Source organism: Diabrotica virgifera, chromosome 2, assembly GCF_917563875.1.
Source record: "Diabrotica virgifera virgifera chromosome 2, PGI_DIABVI_V3a".
NCBI classification, from domain to species: Eukaryota; Metazoa; Arthropoda; class Insecta; order Coleoptera; family Chrysomelidae; genus Diabrotica; species Diabrotica virgifera.
The window spans coordinates 41,605,904-41,627,211 of NC_065444.1; the positions used below are offsets into that span (position 1 = coordinate 41,605,904).

At 32.6% G+C, this 21,308-nt stretch overlaps 2 protein-coding genes across 5 annotated transcripts in view; one reads left to right on the forward strand and one right to left on the reverse strand.

The window, feature by feature from the left end:
* Positions 1 to 231: 231 nt before the first annotated feature.
* On the forward strand, positions 232 to 20,305 carry LOC114327977 (apolipoprotein D). Its single transcript, XM_028276706.2, has 4 exons — positions 232 to 440; positions 7,356 to 7,581; positions 11,170 to 11,485; positions 20,122 to 20,305. Exons 1-4 carry the CDS (start codon positions 306 to 308, stop codon positions 20,162 to 20,164), a joined length of 720 nt encoding a protein of 239 aa, XP_028132507.1. The 5' UTR covers positions 232 to 305; the 3' UTR covers positions 20,165 to 20,305.
* Positions 14,178 to 21,308, reverse strand: part of LOC114327975 (myosin-13) — a 28,183-nt gene continuing 21,052 nt past the window's right edge. For 2 of the 4 annotated variants that reach the window (XM_028276702.2, XM_028276703.2), the window contains 2 exons: positions 14,963 to 15,061; positions 14,178 to 14,335 (listed from right to left, as the gene is read on the reverse strand). In XM_028276702.2, coding sequence (XP_028132503.1) covers positions 14,261 to 14,335; positions 14,963 to 15,061 — 174 coding nt within the window. In that variant the 3' untranslated portion in view covers positions 14,178 to 14,260. Of the gene's footprint in view, positions 14,336 to 14,962; positions 15,062 to 20,081; positions 20,266 to 21,308 lie in introns of those variants that run through there. The other 2 variants (XM_028276705.2, XM_028276704.2) reach the window with 2 other exon arrangements.

Below are 21,308 nucleotides of genomic sequence, written 5' to 3' on the forward strand. Positions count from 1 at the left end.
CTTAATATTTTTCTTTCAAAAGTATTAATAAAAGGTATATTTTACAACAAATGAGTAATTGGACTTTCTCCCAATGATGCCGCCCCCCTGTATATTAATAACGAATAGCAAATACAGCTTTCCCTATCTCAAATTTATTTATATTTAGGAAACAAACAACTTTACAGATATTATTCATGAGTTTACCAGGATTTGTAAATAATTCGGACACATCAATAAACATTTTGATAAACACCCACCACAGATGATAAAACGATGACAGGAAGGGAAATGCTTGAAATAACTCTTATCATTTGTGGTTCAAAATGGACAAATGTGTGGTTCTTTTTGCAATAATAGGAATTTTTGCCGTAAATCATGTACATGCAAGAAGAAATCGACCGGAGGATAAAACTAAATGCCCTGAAGTACGGGCTATAAGGAATTTTGATTTGCAAGAGGTAAGAAGTTTGTCTTAATATTATAAATTTCAATTCAATCAGGTAGAACAATATTTTTTATGATTTTTGATATTTTCAATTGCCGTATTTCATTATTTGTGAGCAGACTACACAAGATCACCTGCTTATGTTGTACCTAGCAAATAGAGAAATAATTGCTAAAAAAATTTTTCGACATAGAAACTGAAGCTGTTCTAGGATAAACTCCTAATAAAAAAAATCACCCAAAAACTAAACAGAACCTCTAGATTACCAGACTTCGAAATGGTTGTTTAAAAAACGCTAATAGCCCAGTAAATGAACGGGAAATTCGGCGATACTGTGTAATTTTCAGGGGCAACTCCGAATTGCATGAAAATTTGGATTTAGGTTCTACTTACCTTCCACTTCAAAGTTGAAATTGTGCTGTTGGTTGCTTTTACTTATGGGGTGACAGTCACCCCTTCTCGGGGGTGAAAAAACATACGTTCAAGATAAGACCGGAAATGGATAAATTTACTGATTTTAAGCAAATTTTGTTACATAGAGTTTTTTATGTAAGTCAATATTTTTCGAGTTATTTGCCATTGAAAATGTTGATTTTTCAACAAAAAAAACTACGTTTTCAGACGGTTTTTCGCAAATAACTCAAAAAGTAAACATTTTATCGAAAAAATTATACTTAGCAAAAGTGTAGCTTATATGAAACCCAAAAAAATGGTGTATCAGTAAAGTCTATCAATCAAATAAAAACAAAGTTGTAGCTCATAAAAAATACGTTCTTATTCGTCTAATTCCAAATCGAATATTTCAAGGTGAAATCACCGAAAAATTAAGCACTTTTCGGGAAAAACCCGTTTAAACTTTTTAAAAGTGTTTATAAAAAACTTTGTTTTAATTGTTAACAAAAGTTTTAGCATTAAAAATAAGCGAGTTATGCTCAAAATAAAGTTGGTCCTCTTTTTTTTTGTAAAAAATCATGAAAATCTCGCCGTGTTTAGCTCCCCAAATGAAATTAATCGCTACCGCTTTACAAACAATTTACTTAACTATCTATTTTTTATATGATCTGTCAGTCTCACCGATTTAAAGTGTTTATTTTTGAAAGGGTTATAATTGAGAAAGCTTAAATGGGTCACTAATCACGAGTGTATGCAAATTTTGAACAGCCATATCTTAACCAATTTTTTCTTACGGAGAAACAAAATGAAACTAGCATATTTATAATAGCAAAACCTACATTCTTTTACTCTTTAAGATTTTTCTTATCACTAATACTTTTTAAGTTATTTTGAAAAAATTAAATTTTTTAAAAAATTTTAGAAATTTTTTTTTTACTATAAAACCAAATGTTTTCAAAAATAAGCACTTCAAACCAATCAAACGTACAGATCATATAAACAATACACATACAGTTAAAATAGATGGTAAAACCAAACGATTAATTTCATTTAGGGTGCTAAATAGAGGGAGGTTTTCACGATTTTTTTTACCAAAAAAAGGGGCCAACTTTTTTTTCAGTGTAACTCGTTTATTTTTGATGCTGCAAACTTTTGTAAAAAACAAATAATAAGCTTTTTTCGATACTTTAAAAATGTTAATAAGGTTTTCCCGAAAAACGCTTCTTTCTTCGGTGATTTCGCGTTGAATTATTCGATTTGGAATTAGATTAATAAGAACGTATTTTTCATGAGCTACAACTTTGCTTCTACTCAATTTGTAGATTTTACTGGTACACCATTTTTTCATTTTTTTTATAGGCTACACTTTTGCTAAAAATATTTTTTTCGATAATATATACTTTTTGAGTTATTTGGGAAAAACGGTCTGAAAACGTAGTTTTTTTGTAGAAAAATCAACATTTTAAATCGCGAATAACTCGAAAAGTATTGACTTACGTAAAAAACTTTATAGAACAAAAGATGCTTAAAATAAGTCAATTTAACCATTTCCGGTCTTATTTTAAACACGCGTTGTTCACCCCCCGAGAAGGGGTAAATGTCACCCCCCAAGTAAAAGCAACCAACGGCAAAAATTCAACTTTGAAGTGGAGGGGATTTTCATGCAATTCGGAGTTGCCCCTGGAAATTACACTCCAAAATGGTCATTTATTGGGCTATAAGAACGGTTTGAGATAAATCCCGTAAAAAAGAGAAAATGTGTAGAAAAAAGAAAGTATAGAAGTCAAGAAAATTCATTTCAATGTAATAAAACTAAAACCATCGTCCAACACCACGAACTATATGATATACAGGGTGTAACAAAAAGGCAGGTCATAAATTAAATCACATATTCTGGGACCAAAAATACACTCGGGTTCAAAAAAATCGATCTACTGAAAATTTGGTCATTTTTGATGTCTCGAATTTCCTAAACCTATTGTCCGATTTGTGATTTTTTACGATGTTATAGCCTTATTCATTAACAATATCGCTGTAATAATATTGTTGCTAGACAGGTAAACTGTCATTGTATACCCGTTATACGAATAAAACTGTGTTTTTTTCTTAAAGTTCGCATCACCCTGTGGACTATTCTAGCGTTTATAAAGTACTGAAATTAAAAACCAACTATAGCCTCAGATATTCTTAACATTCTGTTTTTGGATTCATTCGCTTATGTTGGATACTAAAAAGTTAGGTACTTTAACAACTAGCCATGTTCGTCATCAGTACAGGGTGTTTCGAAATAAGTGCGGCAAAATTTAAGGGTTAATTTTACACATAAAAATAACGCTTCGTTTCCGAGATACGGGATGTTCAATTTTTTTTACAAACTGACGATTTATTTATTGCTTTAAAACCAGTTGAGATATGCAGATCAAATTTGGTGGTTTTTAAAACGTAGTTATAGCACATTTCTTGACATACAATTAGGAATTTAACATTCACCATTAGCGCGCAAACGGGTATTATGACCGATCATATTACCCGTATGCACGCCAATGGTGAATATAGAATTCTTAATTGTATGTCAAAAAATGTGCAATAACTACGTCTTAAAACCCACCAAATTTGATTTGCATGTCTTAACTGGTTTTAAAGCAGTAAATAAATCGTTAGTTTGTAAAAAAATTGAACATTCCGTATCTCGGAAACGAAGCGTTTGTGGACATATGATTATAAAGCAAACTGTCATTATTTTCTCATGTTAAATTACCCCTTAAAGTTTGTCGCACTTATTTAGAAACACCCTGTACTGGTGACGAACATGGCCAGTTGTTAAAATACCTAAAATTTTTATTATCTAACATAAGCGGATGAATCTAAAAACAGAATGTTAATAAAACCTGAGGCTAAAGTTGGGTTTTAATTTCAGTATTTTATATATGCTAGAATAGTCCACAGGGTGATGCGAATATTAAAAAAAAAACATAGTTTAATTCGTACACCCGGTATACAACGACAGTTTACCTGTCTAGCAATAATATTATTACAGCGATATTGTTAATGAATAAGGCTATATAACATGGTAAAAAATCGCTTAAATGGGACAACAGGTTTAGGAAATTCGAGACATCAAAAATTACCAAATTTTCAGTGGATCGAGTTTTTTGCACCTGAGTGTAGTTAGTTTGGACCTAACTTACCTTAGTTTAGTACAAATGTATACATAAAAAAAGTTAGGGCCCTTTGAAGTTACAAAATGGAAGTAGATTTTGCCAATATATCGAAAAGTATTAGAGTTTTCTATTGAAAATGGACATGTAACATTCTCATGGCAGGAACATCTTAAAAAAATAGCAGTGCATTTTCTGGACACCATAAAAACTTTAAATCCCCCCAAATATTTGTGTACGTTCCAATTAAATTATTATTGTGGTACCACTGGTTAAACCACTGTACCACAGTTTTTATCGAAATATTTTGAACATTTTTAAAATCCACCACATATTTTTAAATAGTTAAATAAGATTATAGAGACCTGGTAATAATATTAAGAAAATAATATTCTATAATCTTACTTTACCATTTAAAAATATGTGGTGGACAACGATGTGTCAGACAGGGTTGTATACTATCCCCACTGTTATTCAATTTATATTCAGATAAAATATTTATAGAAGCGCTGCATAATTTGGAATGGGGTGTGAAAGTTAATGGAATTCTGATAAATACAATGAGATATGCAGATGATGATCAATGTTTAGATTTGCGTGTAAAGATTTATAATGCTTTGTAGAAATGCTAACATTGAGTGTCCCCGTTTAGGATATCGTCCTCTTCAGGGTTTGTGGTGAATGTGATTTGTAGTCGAACAACAAATGAAAATGGTCGCAAAAGCAAACAGCCCGAAAAACCACAGGGGCAAATGTGGTGTTCCTGGGTTATGCCGGACGGTGGTGGTCCAGAAGGCTATCAGAAACAAATAAGAAAGCATGATGGAGTTGATGTTGGTTCCATAGACATATGTGTGTACTGTCCGTGCTTTGCCCTCGACCACCCCTCTAGAAACCATTGTACGCCAACTGGCAGAACCAGCGGCCCTCGTCGGCGGTCAAGAGGTGGCTTTGAGCGCGGCGTGGACAGTGTGAGTTCGAGTGTAGAAAATAGTTGCCGCCATTTTCTTGGGACGAACAGGTATAATTGTGCAATGACGTTGGGAAACCGCAAAAAACCAACTTCTCCCTGTTCGGGGTAAGGATCAGGATTAGACGTTGAGGGTGCGGAAGGCCTCGAGGATATCTTCGTACTCAGCCGGGAGATCGTCAATGCATGTTTGCATTAGAATGGACGGTGGATGTAGTTTTTTCCGTTTGGGCTTTCGGCTGCGTACGTGGCCAGAAGAAGAACAGGAACATTTTAGAGTGTTTTGGGTGTCGGATTGGGGACCGTTGATAACTTTTGTTGTGAAGTTCCTGTTCAGTGAGAGTATCCTCTCAGTGATTTTGGGGACGTTTGAAATGTTATGGATTTCGTTGCTGGGATATCTCCAGTGTTTGTAGTTCACTGCACGCAGGATTTTACGTTCCGCTCGCAACAAGGCGCGATTTTGATTACGATTGAATAGGCAGTAAAGGCCTGATTTGTATTCGATGACGGGTCGAATATAGGTTTTATAAGTGTGTATGAGAGTCTTTCTGTGTGTCTTGCCAATTGCCCCAGCGAGAGGATTAAGGAGTCTGGCTCTATTTCTTACCCTATCTAAAGTTGCCTTTAGGTCTGCGTCCCAGTTGAGAGTCTTGGTAAACAGGACTCCCAAGTAGTTAGCAGTCGGGCTGAGCAAGAGCCTTTCTCCCATCAATCTCAGTGGGTATTGGTCGTGATCATTTCTGATGATTTTGTGTGACACAGAGGGAGCGCGAAACACAATGGTTGTTGTTTTATTCGCGGTTAGTGTGACTCTCCACTTATTGCACCATTCTTCGACCACGTTCAACAGAGTCTGTGCTCTTCTATGAATATGCGGTGGGTTAGGTATATCGCGAGGCTGTTGCGAGCAGAGCCGTATCGTCAGCGTACAAGAACAGACGAGTACCTGGGATATTTTGATTAGAGAGGTCACTGTTGTAGATGATGTACAACAGTGGTGCTAGGACTGAACCCTGGGGGACTCCAGCTTGTGGAGTGAAGGGGGTAGACTTGTGATCGCTTACTTTTACTCTGACAGTTCGATTGTGAAGGTATGAGTGTACAATTTTGGTAAATTGCAATGGTAGTCCGATGTCCATAAGCTTCCGAACAAGTCCGTCGTGCTAGACCTGGTCGAAAGCTTTCTGCACATCTAGGAAGGTGGCTATGGCGGATGAACCATCGTTAATGGTTTGAGTAACTTTAGTTGTGAAATCGATTAATGCATGTTTAGTAGATTTACCGGACTGGAATCCATATTGATATTTTGGAATGATGTTGTGGGCTTCGAGAAAGTTATTGAGCATTTCTTTTAGGATTAGCTCAAGAACTTTTCCCAGAGTGTTTATTAAAAAAATAGGTCTGTAGGATTCCACGTCGGTTCGGGGTTTGCCTTTTTTCAAAAGCATGATACAGATATGCAGACGATACAGTTATTTTAAGTGATGATATGAATGGATTACAATGCTTTTTAAATGCCATTGACACAGAGTCTGGCCTAAACATAAACTTTTAAAAAACAAAATACATGGTATTTAGCCGTTTGGCCTATCAAGATTCACGGTTATATGTAGATGATCATATAATTCAAAAGTACCTACCCAATTTTAAATATCTTGGTTATCATATTACTGAATAACTAGATCCAGATAAAGAGATAAAATGTAGAATCGAGATAGCCCGCACATTTTTAAAAATGTGGTCATTCTTCTGTAATGATAACGTGTAACTTCAACTTCGAAAGCGCATGATTAAACGTTACATTTTGTCAGTCCTATTGTATGGTGTCGAAGCATGGACGTTAAAAATATCCACCATTAATCGTTTGGAGTAATTTCGTTTTGAAATGTGGCTGCACAGACGTACACTGAAAATACCATGAACGTCTATGCTGACAAATGTGGCAGTCCTTAAGAGAGCTTGATAAAATCAAATATAGAAAGATGGCCTATTTTGGACACGTAGTAAGAGACCGATGGAATATTCGTCAACTTATTATGATGGGAAAAATCGAAGGACGCAGAGGAATTAGTAGAAAGCAGGCCTCTTGGTTGAAGAATATGAGGGAGTGGACAGGAATAAAGAAAGCAGAACAACTATTTAGAAAACTCGAGACAGAGACAGTTTCGGCATGTTAATCGCCAGCGTCAAGGGGACTTGATAGGGACGTTAAGAAGAAGGTGGATTTAGCAACTGTTCAAAATATCTTGATAAAAACTGGCTTATCGAAAAAATACTAATCAACAACGGTCTTGGATTGTTACAAGATGGGGATCATTAAAACACATAATAATACATTAGTTATCCCTTCCTCTTGTTCTCATTTATCGTGCTTATAAAACTAACACATGGTGACATTTTTTAGATGCTAGGAACCTGGTATGTCATAGAATACTACGCTAGTTCTGAGGAAGCGTTATCCTATAGATGTATGAGAGCCGATTTCGCGATGTCCAGTTTTGAAAACGTCAACATGAATTTCAACTACAGTTTCGTCGATGATCCTATCAACGAAATACTTACTGGGAATATTTCTTGGGTTATGCCACATCCTGAGGAACCTGCACACTGGGTCCATTCTGAAGACACTTGTAAGTATTTACACAGTAGTATATACTTCATCTAATTTACTTACCGTTGCACGTCATCCGCGTCATAGCCCGAGACGTCACCTGATACCAACACGAAATATTTAGGCGGTAGGTGTGTTCTTTTTTAGAATAATTTTGCCGAGTACACTGGCATTACAGCCACTAGACATATTTTATTATATACGCGTAGAAATAATATTTAAAGATTTCTATTAATGTTAACTTATAGAAATACACAATAATATGTTTCATTTATGTTGTATAAATGGATTAAAAAGCGTTTTTATGAAGCACATTTGTTCGGAATACACTGTAACTATAATCGAACGAAGGTGATATTTTGGCATAAATTGGTAACATTTATTTGACAGTTGCGGTGATGACACTTCATATTTGTTTATATTATTTACTATAAGTATTTGTTTCATTATATTTACTGTTTTTATTATGTACTTTAACGTAAGATTATAACTTAATTCTTGTTTTCTATTTCTAAAGTTTTTATTTATTTACACTGAATATTAATTTGTTTTACTGTATAATCTACTTCCGCAAAAATTGTGTGATGTATTTGATTTAAAATGAATTCAAGAATTTTTGTAATTAGGCAACAATGTCAACTTAGATCTGTAACGTAGATAAAACGGTAAATAAATTAGACGGACTGTACCAATTTTATGAGATGTACTATACTTCATTTCACGTTATGAACGGAACATTTGGCTTATGCAGATCAGTGTTGCCAAAACTCTCAGGCACGTGTTGCTACTAGACTACCGATATACGATTCATTCTAATCAGACGGCATGGCATCGGCGCGCTTCTATCGTCCATAAGAAATACGTAACCCTATCTACACAACGTTCCGTTCTTAACGTGAAACGCTCTATAGGTTCAATAGTTTTGTATTTATAATTGCATATACATGCAGTGATGAGCGCGCTAATAACCGGCAAAATAGCACAAAAGATAGAAAACGTATTCAATTGTGAGATAAAAAGAAATGAAACTAGTCGAGCTGGGAAATTTAGCGATATTAACCTATAAATTTATATTAAATTGATTGTTTCCCACCTCTAGACGTATCGGATGAGATTGACAACTACCACTGTCACAGTGACAGCTTTAGTTGGCATACTCCTCTGATAAGTGTAAAGGTGGGAAACAATCAATATAAATGTTGTTCTGAAGCTATTTCCTTGTGGCATTTTTATAATTAAGTATTTTCTATGGGAAATAAGCCACAATTTTACTAAAAAATGAATTTATTAACGTTTCGAAGCCCAAATCGGGTTTCATTGTCAAAATACAAAATACTATTAAAATAAACAAAAATGTTGTTGCTAAGTAAAAAAATTCTTCTAATAATTTATTTAATCTGACTCATTTATATTGGCAATTCAGACGTATATTATACATTTTAAAGTAGAAGACTTTAAAATGATATCGCCAATATTTATGAGTTGCGTTCCTGGGACGACTTTACTATGGATTATATTTTATATGGCTTATTTCTCATAGAAAATACTTAATCAATATAAATAAAGGACCCCGCAACACTCCTTATGGAAAAGTGGTCCCGGTCAAATTTAACGAAAGTTTGGTCAATGATACTTCTCGATGTGTATATTAAAAAAGTCCATGGGACCTGGGTCTGAATAACTACTATTCTCGAGCTACAGCCTTCTGAAGTTATTGGATTCGAGTGCTCGGTTTACGTTAAGTGCACTGATTCACGGTCAAGTGAACGAAAATATTTATTCTTGAAAGAAGAGAGACTCATTTTCTTCATGCATACCTGCGTCTTGTATTTTAGTCTTCAAAGTCCGAAAAAATACTACTGAACAGTGGCGGATCTAGGGGGGAATGGGGAAATTCTCCCGTAACTCCAAAACTAAAGTTAACGTTGTCGAAAGATAAAAAATACATTAGCTGACATGAAACTTGTCCCGCATATCAGATATAAGACAACTAGAGAACACGGACTTGATCTCAATACGAAAAAAACAAAGTATCTAGTAGTCAGTAAACGCTAAATATTAATTACAATTGTCTACGGAAAAATCGGGTTTATGTCATCTTCAACTATCTGTACGTTAAGATTTTGCTGATTTCGGTTAGAGGCATTATATGTCGTGTTAACTAACGACCTATTAGGATAGTTAACATTGGGTTGATGTCTTGCAAAGCCTAAAAACCATAACTGGATATGAGTACTAGTACATACAGATCTCGCACCAGACTAACAGGTACAGTAGTACCCGCTAATCGGTTCTTCTGCAGGCTCATCTTCATCAACCGTGTAGGTAATGAATATTTGGTGTCTTGTAGCTTGCTGAAACCTAGAAAATATTCGAACTCATGAATTCCGGTTCATCCATATTCTCATCAATTTCAAACTCTTCGTCATTGTCTCTAATTATTTTATCTTGTATGTAAGACGGTGCCAGTTTAATTTGATATATCTCAATCTTAAGTATTTTAGGTATTCTAAGTCGAAAACAGGAAAGTTGGCAAAATTGTGATTACGAAGCCTTCTCCATTGACCTTTTCTTCTAATCAGATTATCAGTCTCAACTCTAGCTTGTACAAGATTGGGGATTGATAACCTCTGTAATAATTGTTGAGCATCTTCAGCTGTAGCACCTTTCATTGTACAATATTTTGTATTAAAAAGTTCATCGTCACTGGCTCTAGAACCCCCGGTGGACCTCGGCCTGTTCAAGACTGTTGGTTATAAATGTGTTTTGACGGCTCCATCTCGTTCATTCTCGTTAAATGAAGAACAAATTTTTCTTTAATTTTGGAGCATGCTACGGGTGAAATTACCCCATCCACCTAGATCCGCCACTGTTCAGTAGTTATCTAAAGATAAGGCGGAGCTGCAGCTTTGCTGGTATTGCATAACTGTCAAGCATTCATGAAAACATGATAATTCTTACATCGCTCTAGTAGCACATTTTATATCGCACTACTTTATTTTTCTGAGGACTTTTCGGAGGTTTTCTGAAGACTAAAACACGATGCATCTATTTTTGACCACGAATTCGTATGCAACATGCAAGTATGGATTAAGAAAATTATTCTTTATTGTTCCAATAATAAATATTTTCGTTCACTTGACCGTGAATTAGTGCACTTAACGTAAACCGAGCACTCGAATCCAACAACTTCAGAAGTCTGTAGCTCGAGAATAGTAGTTATTCAGACCCAGGTCCTATGGACTTTTTTAATCTAAACATCGAGAAGTATCATTGACCAAACTTTCGATAAATTTGACCGGGACCACTTTTCCATAAGGAGTGTTGCGGGGTCCTTTATAGGTTAATATGGCTAAATTTCCCAGCTCGACTAGTTTCATTTCTCTTTATCTCACAACTTAATACGTTTTCCATCTTTTGTGCTATTTTGCCGCTTATTAGCGCGCTCATCACTGTATGATTAGGCTGTAGTAGTAAAAACGTTTTAATAATAAACTGGAAATCATATCAAGGAAATAAACCTCTCTCATCGATCTTTGTATGATCTATTTTGTATGCTATGTTGACTTATAATTCAAATTCAAGAATACCCATTTTGCATTTTCAGATGAAGGAGTATACAATACCTACGTTTTAGACTCGGACTACATATCGTGGGCTCTCTTACTGCACTGCGCAGAAAAATCCAAAGTGCCGAGATATCTCTCCAGTTTTATAATGAGCCGAGATCCGACTTTAGGCAAGAACGTCATATCGTATCTCAGAGACAAGTTGCCCAGATACGATATAGACCTGTCATATATGTTCGACATGCAACAATCAGATTGTAATTCGACTATTAGTGATATTCCACCTTCGTTATTAGTTAACAGACCAGTAGTGGCGAGTAGACGACATCCTATGAAACATCATCATAATGAGAAGTAAGTTGGATGCATTGAATAGCTGCACCTATTTTTTAAAACGTTTTTATATACTTGGCTTGGTCTGTGTCACTGTCTCCGCAAATATTGTAATCCATTTTAAAAATAGTTCTAGACTACGTAGGTACCTGAAATTTTCAAAATAGCTCTGAACTAGCTAACAATGCAAAATTTAACTTGGGTAATTAATTAGTGTGGTAAAACCGTAGATCCGTTATAGTAATAGATAGAAATAAAAGTTAATAACAAAAATTGTAGCCAATTTTGAGCTTCACATTACAAAATTAGTTGGAATGTTACTATGTTCGATAACGTAGTGGCAGACCAAACTTATGTTTTTTTTTTAAATGGAACACCCTGTATTTTATTTTATATTCGAAATCTTCTTAACCTCTCCATTACAAAAATATAAAGGTTCGGTAAGTTATACTGGGTATTTACAAAGTTATAACCAATTTTATATGAAAATCATAACAAGTTCAACTCCCTGTATAAATAAAAATAAGCACAACGGCAATGGTTTATTGATGCCATATTTTTTAATTTATTGTCAAAATTTTCATAAATGATTGATATTGCTAATTTTCTTTAAATTGAATACAGGGTGAGTCAAAACGCAAGTACATTATTTTCTCAGTAATTTTAAATGGAACAACCTGTATTTTATATCACTATCGAAAAGTACTATTACCGTTCTTTAATTTTTGTATAACATTCCCTATGTCTAAATTTATTAGTTTTCGAGATATTTTCATTTTTCAGAGCAAATTATTAATAACGGGTCTAAATCTTTCCAAATTTTAAGTAAGCCATGACTGAATTGTCTAAAACTGACAATTTACGATTACTGATTATCAATCTGTAATCAAAGTTGGCTACAATTTTTGTTATTAACTTTTATTCCTATCTATTACTATAACGGATCTACGGAGCTTTACCCCACTAGTCAGTCACCCTGTATGGATAAATAGATTTTTTTTTAATTTCAAACTATTTTAAAAATGTGACTAATACAATGATAGATATTTTAAAGTACGTTAATAAATCGATATCTACAAATTGATGGTGGCTCAGTGGCATTAGAATGCAGATCGAGAAGTTCCGAGTTCGAACCCGGCTGTGGCTGTTGCGTATCTTTTTTTAATAAATAAATAAAAGTTGATATAATTAAAATTCATATTTTATAAGTTAATTATTATAATATATAAAAATTATATATAGGGGAGAGGCTTGTACCTTGGGTCAGCTTGTACCTTGGGTCAGCTTGTACCATGGGCCACCCCATTTTTCTTTTAATTTGCGCGCGAACTATATGTGTTTCTTATCTCAAGTTCTTCTACAATCGTCGCCATTCTGTGGTTAGTTGTTGAACGTGATTGGAAATAATTTGCGACTATAGTAAAAATATAGTGTTTTACTTCGTGAAAAGTAACTATTTATAGGACAGATAATTTTCTTTTTTAATTTTTGTGTTAACAGATATCGTAAATTAAATCAAAGGGTGTGAATGCCTATACTAACAGGTAGTTAAACAACATAGTGAGAAATATAACAAAACCGTTTTATTAGGTTAAATTCACATTTGTTTTCTTTTTGGCCTAGTCTTGTACCTTGGACCGCTATCACGGCTTTTACGTTGGACCATAAAAAATTAATGGGAAAAAAGAAGACACATTTTTATGTTGCACAAGTAACTGCTGTAAGTCCCCATTTAACGGTCCAGTATCTAAAGAGAATTCTGAACAGCTACAAATTTTCTGGTCCAAGTGATCAACAATTTGACATTGACGATATCTTGCTCAAACTTAAACCACCATGTCAGGCTGGTTTGTCTGAAAGGCAAAAAGGAGTATATGTGTTTGACTTAGATTTTGAGATGTTCATTGTTGAATAACACAATTTTTTGTGTATATTTTTAAATGTTTAAGGGTGGCTCAACGTACAAGACTACGTGGTTCAAGGTACAGTACTGGTTTGTACCTTGGACCAAATTTGCTCTAATTAATAAAATTTTAAAAAATGTGTTTGGTTTTGTTTTATTTAAATGACCTTTTAATATAGTATACTATAGTGTGTAAACTACAAGTTAGTCCAAAAATTGTTCCTTGAAATTTACAAACTTAAAAAAATTGAGCTAAGAAAAATCCGGTTCAAGGTACAAGCCTCTCCCCTACTATTTTAAACAACCGTGGTATTATAAAAAGTACTTTTTTCTACTAGTGTAATTTTTGGAATTATATTTATAACAGTTAATACACCTACTAAAAATTCATATTTTATAAGTTAGTTATTCTTTCGAAACATGTTGTGTCTTATATAACAAAACCGTGGTATTATAAAAAGTGCTTTTATATTATAGTGTAATTTTTGGAATTTTAAGCATTTTATATCGTCAAATTATTTTATATTCTCTCTTATAAATAATAAAAACGTTTTATTATAAAAAAGTTCTTTTTTATAAAAGTGTAATTATTATTTCAATTTTTTAAGTTAAGTTTACGAATGATTTAAATAAATAACGATTATTTTCATAGAAGTGAATACTTACCTCTTTCGCTGAAACTGAATATAGATATCATCCTTAATAAAGTTCTTTTGATCATCTGTTTCAGAATTATTGTCTGGTTTCTGTTTACATTTATTTTTGTTGATTTTAATAAGTGTTTTAATAAAATATATATTGGAACACGTATTATGTATAAGAAAATATTTATTATATTTTATAATATTTATATAAAACTAAAAAATAATATATAAAAATATAACAATCTTGTTTTACTTCCAAGGTGGTTTTAGTCCTTTGCGTTCTCTATGTGATCCTTTTTGACTCTCTTTTCCGTCGTCCTTATCCTAAAAAATGAGATGTTTAATATTCCTGCTCATTAATGATAATTTATAAAATATATTCGCAGATATAAACAAAGATTCTTCGCGATCTCCATCACCGCTCATGATATATTGTTGGATAACGACCTTCCTTGACCGAACCCATACTACCTGCTCAAACAGTCAGTTATAAGGCGCTTAAAGGCTGCCCAAGCTAGTTCTAGACTACAAAATAGTTCTAACTTCCATTGCAATCGATTTACTGTAGTACCCTGTAGTACTGGTGGTCAAGGTTGCCTTAAAAAGCTTTTATAAAAGATGTTCTTAAACATCTGGACTGCTAGTGAGACAAATTTTGCATACGGCCTTCTTTGTTAGGTGTTAATTTTAACACCTTGTTATTGTTTTTGACTCTTTATAGAGTTTCCAGCAGATCAGATATTAAAACGATGTCATCGGCAAATCTTTAGTTGGTTTAGATCCTCTCCATTTATATTAAATCCCATATTTTTCATGAATATAAAAAAAATTAAAACCCTCAACAAAAATGTTTGATATGAAGCATGTGGTATGTGTTTAAATTTAGCAATGAATGTATAAAAAAAGGCTAATATGAAGATATTTCAAATGTTTAATATTTTTTATACTTACTTGAAAGTATGAAAACCTCTCGTTGAAATCCAAACTTAAAAATTCTGGTTCCCTGGCAGATTCTTGTTGATTTGGATTACCGGAAGCTTTATTCAATAACTGAAGGAGAAAATTATTTTTCAAATCAATTTCCAATCGATTTCAGATTTCAATTTTTAAATAATTACAACATTTTAGCTGTGTAGTGTACAAGAGTAGAGTAAAAGTGTAGAAATAAGTCGAAAAGAAAATAGGAAATTCCCAGATACAGAATACATTATTAAAAATAATAATATACACTAATTTAAATCTGAAAAATTGCCTTATTGTTATTTCCTATCCTTTCAGATTTAAATTAGTGTATAATATGATTATTTTTAATATGTAATGTATTCTGCATCTGGGACTTACCTATTTTCATTAATATATATCGCGGCAGCGTTCTCGTAGTGGATTTCAATCTACTTTTGAAGTTCCCTTATAGACCAGGGCGCATCTGTAAAAATATTAGTACATTTGGACGTTGAGAGGTGCCTCAAATTTTTTTGCAGAAATTGCTTGAAAATAACTCGAGTAATAATATTTGAGTTATTCTCCCTCTCAAATTGGTCCGGAACATTGATTAAATAATCAAAATGTCAAAAAATGAAGGAAAAATTCGATTTTTTTCTTCGTTTTTTGATTATAACTTTAAAAGTATTCATTTCCGAGAAAAGTTGTACTGACATAAAAGTTGCGTAAATAAATTTCCTACAATATAGAATTGGTTAAAAATTTAAAAAATAGTCACCTTTGTTGCAAAATAGCAATAATTGCGAAAAAACCATAATTTTACGTTTTTCAACCATTTATGCTACACTTAGGACCTTCATATTTCACCCAGAAAAACGTTATGATACAGTAAAACAGTACTGTTAATTTCATTAAGATCGGTTCAATAGATTTTGCAAAATAAATTTTGCAATCCAGCTTTCGCAAAAAAATCCATTTTTTCAAAATGTTACAGGACTGAAAATAAAGCAGATAGCAAGTTGAATTTTTTTTTGCGTATAGAAGTGTACAGTACCTTTCATTTGCAATTTGCAAAATTAAAATCGATTAACTACCACGGCGTCAGGATTTTTTTAAATAAACATTAATTTTTGGTGCTACGCGCAGGACAGCGGATAGTTTGCTCTGATTGGACATTCCAATGACCTTTGATAATGATTGATACATTTTAATTTTTATTACATTTTGATATAAATAAATAAATTTGTTTATTGCAAAATAAAAACACTTATTCGATCTTTTGAAATAACACAAAATTAGTTTGATTTTTGTGGAATTAAAATATTAAAATACATACAACAAAATATAGAGTAAGAAAATAATATATTAGATAAAGATTGGAAGAAATTTTGGTGGAAATCAACTTGTGTAAATCGAACACCGCTGTCCTGCGCGTAGCACCAAAAATTAATGTTTATTTAAAAAATTTCCTGACGCCGTGGTAATTAATCGATTTTAATTTTGCAAATTGCAAATGAAATGTACAGTACTCTTCTATAAGCAAAAAAAATCAACTTGCTATCTGCTTTATTTTCAGTCCTGCAACATTTAAAAAAAAAATGAATTTTTTTTGCGAAAGCTGGATTGCAAAATTTATTTTGCAAATCTATTAAACCGATCTTAATAAAATTTACAGTGTTGTTTTACTATGTCATATAGTTTTTCTGGGTAAAATATGAATGTTCTAAGTGTAGCGTAAATGGTTGAAAAACGTAAAATGCGAATACTTGTTTTTGTATGTTTTTTTTTTCGCAATTATTGCTATTTTGCAACAACGGTGACTATTTTTTAAATCTTTAACCAATTCTTTATTGTAGGAAATTTAATTACGCAACTTTTATGTCAGTACAACTTTTCTCAGAAATGAATAGTTTTAAAGTTATAATCAAAAAACCAATAAAAAATCGAATTCTTCCTTCATATTTTGACATTTTGATTATTTAAACAATGTTCCGGACCATTTTGAGTGGGAGGATAACTCAAATATTATTATTTGCGTTATTTTCGAGGAATTTCTGCAAAAAAATTTGAGTCACCTCTCAACGTCCATCTCAAAACAGATGCGCCCTGGACTATTAAACAATCTCGTTTCGTTTTGATTTAGATGCGGGCAAGCATCTGCACTGATAAAGTTCATAACAGAAGCAGCTGTCTGTAGATTATGCCTTGCCTCTGAATCGAAATGAAACATAAATCGTCTTTTAATTCAAGTCGAAAAGACTATTAAATGTGTAGAAAAATTGCTAACTGCGTTGAAAGAATCGATCAAGATTCAAATTAGTGTGAAATGCGTCGAAAGTCTGAAAAAGCGTTAACATTTTTGGAAAATCTTCGCAAAAGCGTCAAGTGTCGAATAAGCACCAAAAAAATGTCAGAAGAACAAAAGTGATGACTAAGCGTCAGACTGAAAGGCATCGAAAAAAACGTTAAAAACCGTCGCAATAATTGAAACCCCGTCGAATAAGTATTAAAAGCGTCTGAATGATAGAAAAATTATAGCGTCGGTGATTCTGCAAAACATCGTATGAGCATTTTTTTCAGAATTTGGTTCTTTGCCCTGTCAGAGCCCTCCGTTAAGGGGTACACATGTAGGCGTAATGAAAATGTCAAGAAACACAATTACGTTAACATAGTTACGAAATGACATTTTCGTTACGTTGACATGTGTGTTTTTTGGCGGAGTTTCTGACAGGGTAAAAAACTAAATTCTGGAAAAGAAAAATTCTCATACGAGGTTTTACAGAATTACCGACGATAGTCAACAGTGTGGCCTAGCGTCAAACGCGTTCGAAAAACACCGAGAAAAGTGTTTTTTTTTAGCACCAAAAAGTTGAAAGTGTTTAAAAAGCTTCAAACGGGTCAAAGGAGCTGTATATTATGTATGTCAAGCAAGTTTGTAGGATATCAAAGATGTTTGGGAAGTTCGGAAAATCGTAAAAATCCTTGAAAAAGCAATAGTAGTGTATAAGAAAAATTAAACACTTTAAAGAGGAATGGAAAAGCAGCAAAGGCGTTAAAAAATGTAGACTTACGTTAAAATACACCTGAAAATTGACAACAATGTGTCAAGAATGTTGAAAAAGCTTCAGAAGCGTTTAAAAATGCTCAGAAAGAGTCCGTTGTTGAAGTGTTGGAAAGAGTGTCAAATGCGTTAAATGGTCGAACAAGTAATACGAGCCTTTGAAAAGGTTCAACAGGTGTTGAAAACACGTAAAATTTAAAAACATTAAAACTGGAAAAAAAGAAAAAAATTATGTTAAACATGTCGAATAAGCCTCAAAAACGTTTGAATGGTAGTCAAAAGTGTCGAATTGCGTTCGAAAAAGTGTTTTATCACAGTCATAGGAGTTGTATAGTGTTGAATAAGCATAAAATAGGTTTAGAAGGTGTCTCAAACTAGGCGAGCGGCAGCAACTCCTAAAATCACGTTATCACCGACCAAGAAAATCAGCTTTAAGGTGAATGACCAATTTTGGACATTGTTTATGTTTTCGAGGTAGCTGAATCCGAATATAAGGTTTATTTTTATCTAGAGTTGGTGGAACATGTCCAAAAATCAAATTTTATGCAAAAATGCGAAAAATCAATTTTGATGATTTGTCAACTTTAACTCGCTGTATCCTTTGGTCGCTGAAAATACTTCCTTTTGAAATTTTTACTGTATCATCTCTGAAGTATTTAAATAACAATGAGATTTGTCCGAGATATTTATACAAATTAAAAGAGGAGTTGTTAATTTTTAAACATTTAGTCGTTAGATTTCGTTAGTTTTATGTTTACTTAAAAAAGTTGAGTAACAAACTTTTTAGTTTATAATTTTAACCAAAACAGCATTAAAACATAAGTCACGAAGATATTTTCTGGAAAATTTCAAGTCCAAATATGCAGTAGGAAAAAAGTTAGGTGACTTTATAGACGAGTGGCACTCCCCCAAAAAATGCTTATTTCTCGAGATACTGACCACGGTGTGATGAGTGGCTAATTTTGGTCATACTTTATGTTTTCGGTGGTGCTGAAAACGAATATGAGGTTTATTTTGAATTTTATGTGGTGGTAATTGTCAAAATCTCAATTTTACCCTAAAAATAAAAAAAAATGAAATCGTGTCTTTCTTCTAATTAGTTGCACCATTTTTTTTTGTAAAACATTTTGTTTATATGACTTTATAACTATATTTTAACATAAACTTGATTAAAAAACTAAATTTCAATTTTTATCACTCAACTTTTGCGATTAAACTTTGCTATTCAGGAATCTGCACATGTTACTTTAAAAAACTTTAACTTTTATTGTAATAAGTCTGAATGATTGCACCAAGTCCCATTGTCTAGAAATATATACTAGAAAAATTTCATAAAAAAATATTAAAATTGAACAGAGTTGTAGTAAGTTAAACGCAAAAAACGTGATTTCATTTTTTTTATACTTTGAGTAAAATTGCTATTTTGACTATGTTCCCCCACATAAAATTCAATACAAATTCAGTCTTCAGCACCATCACAAACATAAAGTATGATGAAAATTAGCCATTCACCACACCGTGGCCAGTATCTCAAGAAATAAGCGTTTTTTGGGGTGTGCCCCTCGTTTATAAAGTCACATAACTTTTTTCCTGCTGCATATTTTGACTTTTTTCGTGCTGCATATCAAAACATAAAGAATGATCAAAATTTGCCATCCACCTATCATGGTCTCTTTTTTCGATTTCTAAGCCTCAAATTAGGGGTGTGCCGCTCGTCTAAACGTATAAGGTTGAAAAATAAACAAAATACTTTCAAAAGCGTTGAAATACATATCTAAGAAATGTCAAGATAGCCATCCCAAACGTGTTAAAAGTGACAAATAAGCTTTTGAAAATAGTTTTTCAAAAAAATAGTCTTAATAATTGCCGACACTTGAATACAACTGAAATTGTATTTAAAGAAAAAAAAATGGATAATCTTTTATAATATTTGTAATTAATTTTAATAGTTTTATAGTAAATTTAAATCCCCTTTTTCAGTAGTTTCCGTCACAAAGTAGGTCTGTTATGTGGTTTACATCATCTAATAATCTATGTTTCTTCTATTTCAATAAAATACTACAAAAATTTGCAAGGATCAAAACAGCACATTTATTTTTTCTTTCAGGGTATACAATAAATCCGATCACAAGCTAAAAGTATCTTCTTGAAGACTCTTGGGAATTGACATACGAGCAAGAATATGTAACTGAGTCCCTAAAGAAGAAAACGTATCAAAATCATTGGCAAACATTTTTCTATAATATCTAATCTGAAAATAATGAAAAAATAATAATTTTATTTAAATTTTAGAGTTCTATTAGTACTCTGGGCTAATTAGCAAAATACAAGGAAAAGTTATTTACCAGCAATTTTATTGCTGGAATAGAATCTTATTATTGTATGTATTAATAATATAGATATGCAAAGTCCGCAGATAGTGTGCTACTTTTTTTATAAACAAAATGGCGCGCGAAAATCGTGTTTTTTTCAATTTTTGCTCTATAACTCCAAAGATTTTAACTTTAGACCAAAAACACTCAAATAAAAATTCACCGCAATTAAATTCTGCATAGAGACGTGTTTTTTCCGATTTACTTCGACGAAAACTTTCCCCGGAAAAAGCGGGGTTTTCCAACAAAATCTTTAATTTTCAACTAAACTTTTAGATAAGTAGTTGTTAATTAATAATTAAATAACTTAATAATGTAAAAGCCCTTTCCGTATATATTATAATTCCAGAAGTCTATGGAAATTGAATGAACAGTTTAGCAACAATTAAAATGTTAATTCAAAATTTACGGTTACTATAATAACGACAATAATTATGATGCATAAGAATAACTATGATTTTTTCATAAAAAGACACTATACCTATCTAATGTACTTTACAGAATTGAAATTGGACTATTTAAGCGGCCTCAGGAATATTTTAAAATTATAAACAATTTTTTGGTTTATAAACAAATAGAATATCTCGGGAAATGTTAAACTAAATTAAATTGTGAAAACGGTATTCAAAAGACAGCGGCAGGACGCTTCTTTTAAAAGAAAAAACGTTTAATTATGACGAGTGGTTCCTGAGATACAACCGGTCAAAGTTGACCGGAATTTACGGCAAAGATATAAACAATAGGATCATAATTTTCAAACCATCACCTTTTTATTTTTGTCCTCTTTCTCCACACCAATTTTCATATCTTTAAAATCCTCATAACATATATTATTATAATAAAAACTATCGATAATACGTGTGCAAATTGCCAAAAATAGCAAAATTCCAATCAAAAATTAGGTTGGAGAAAATGTAACCCT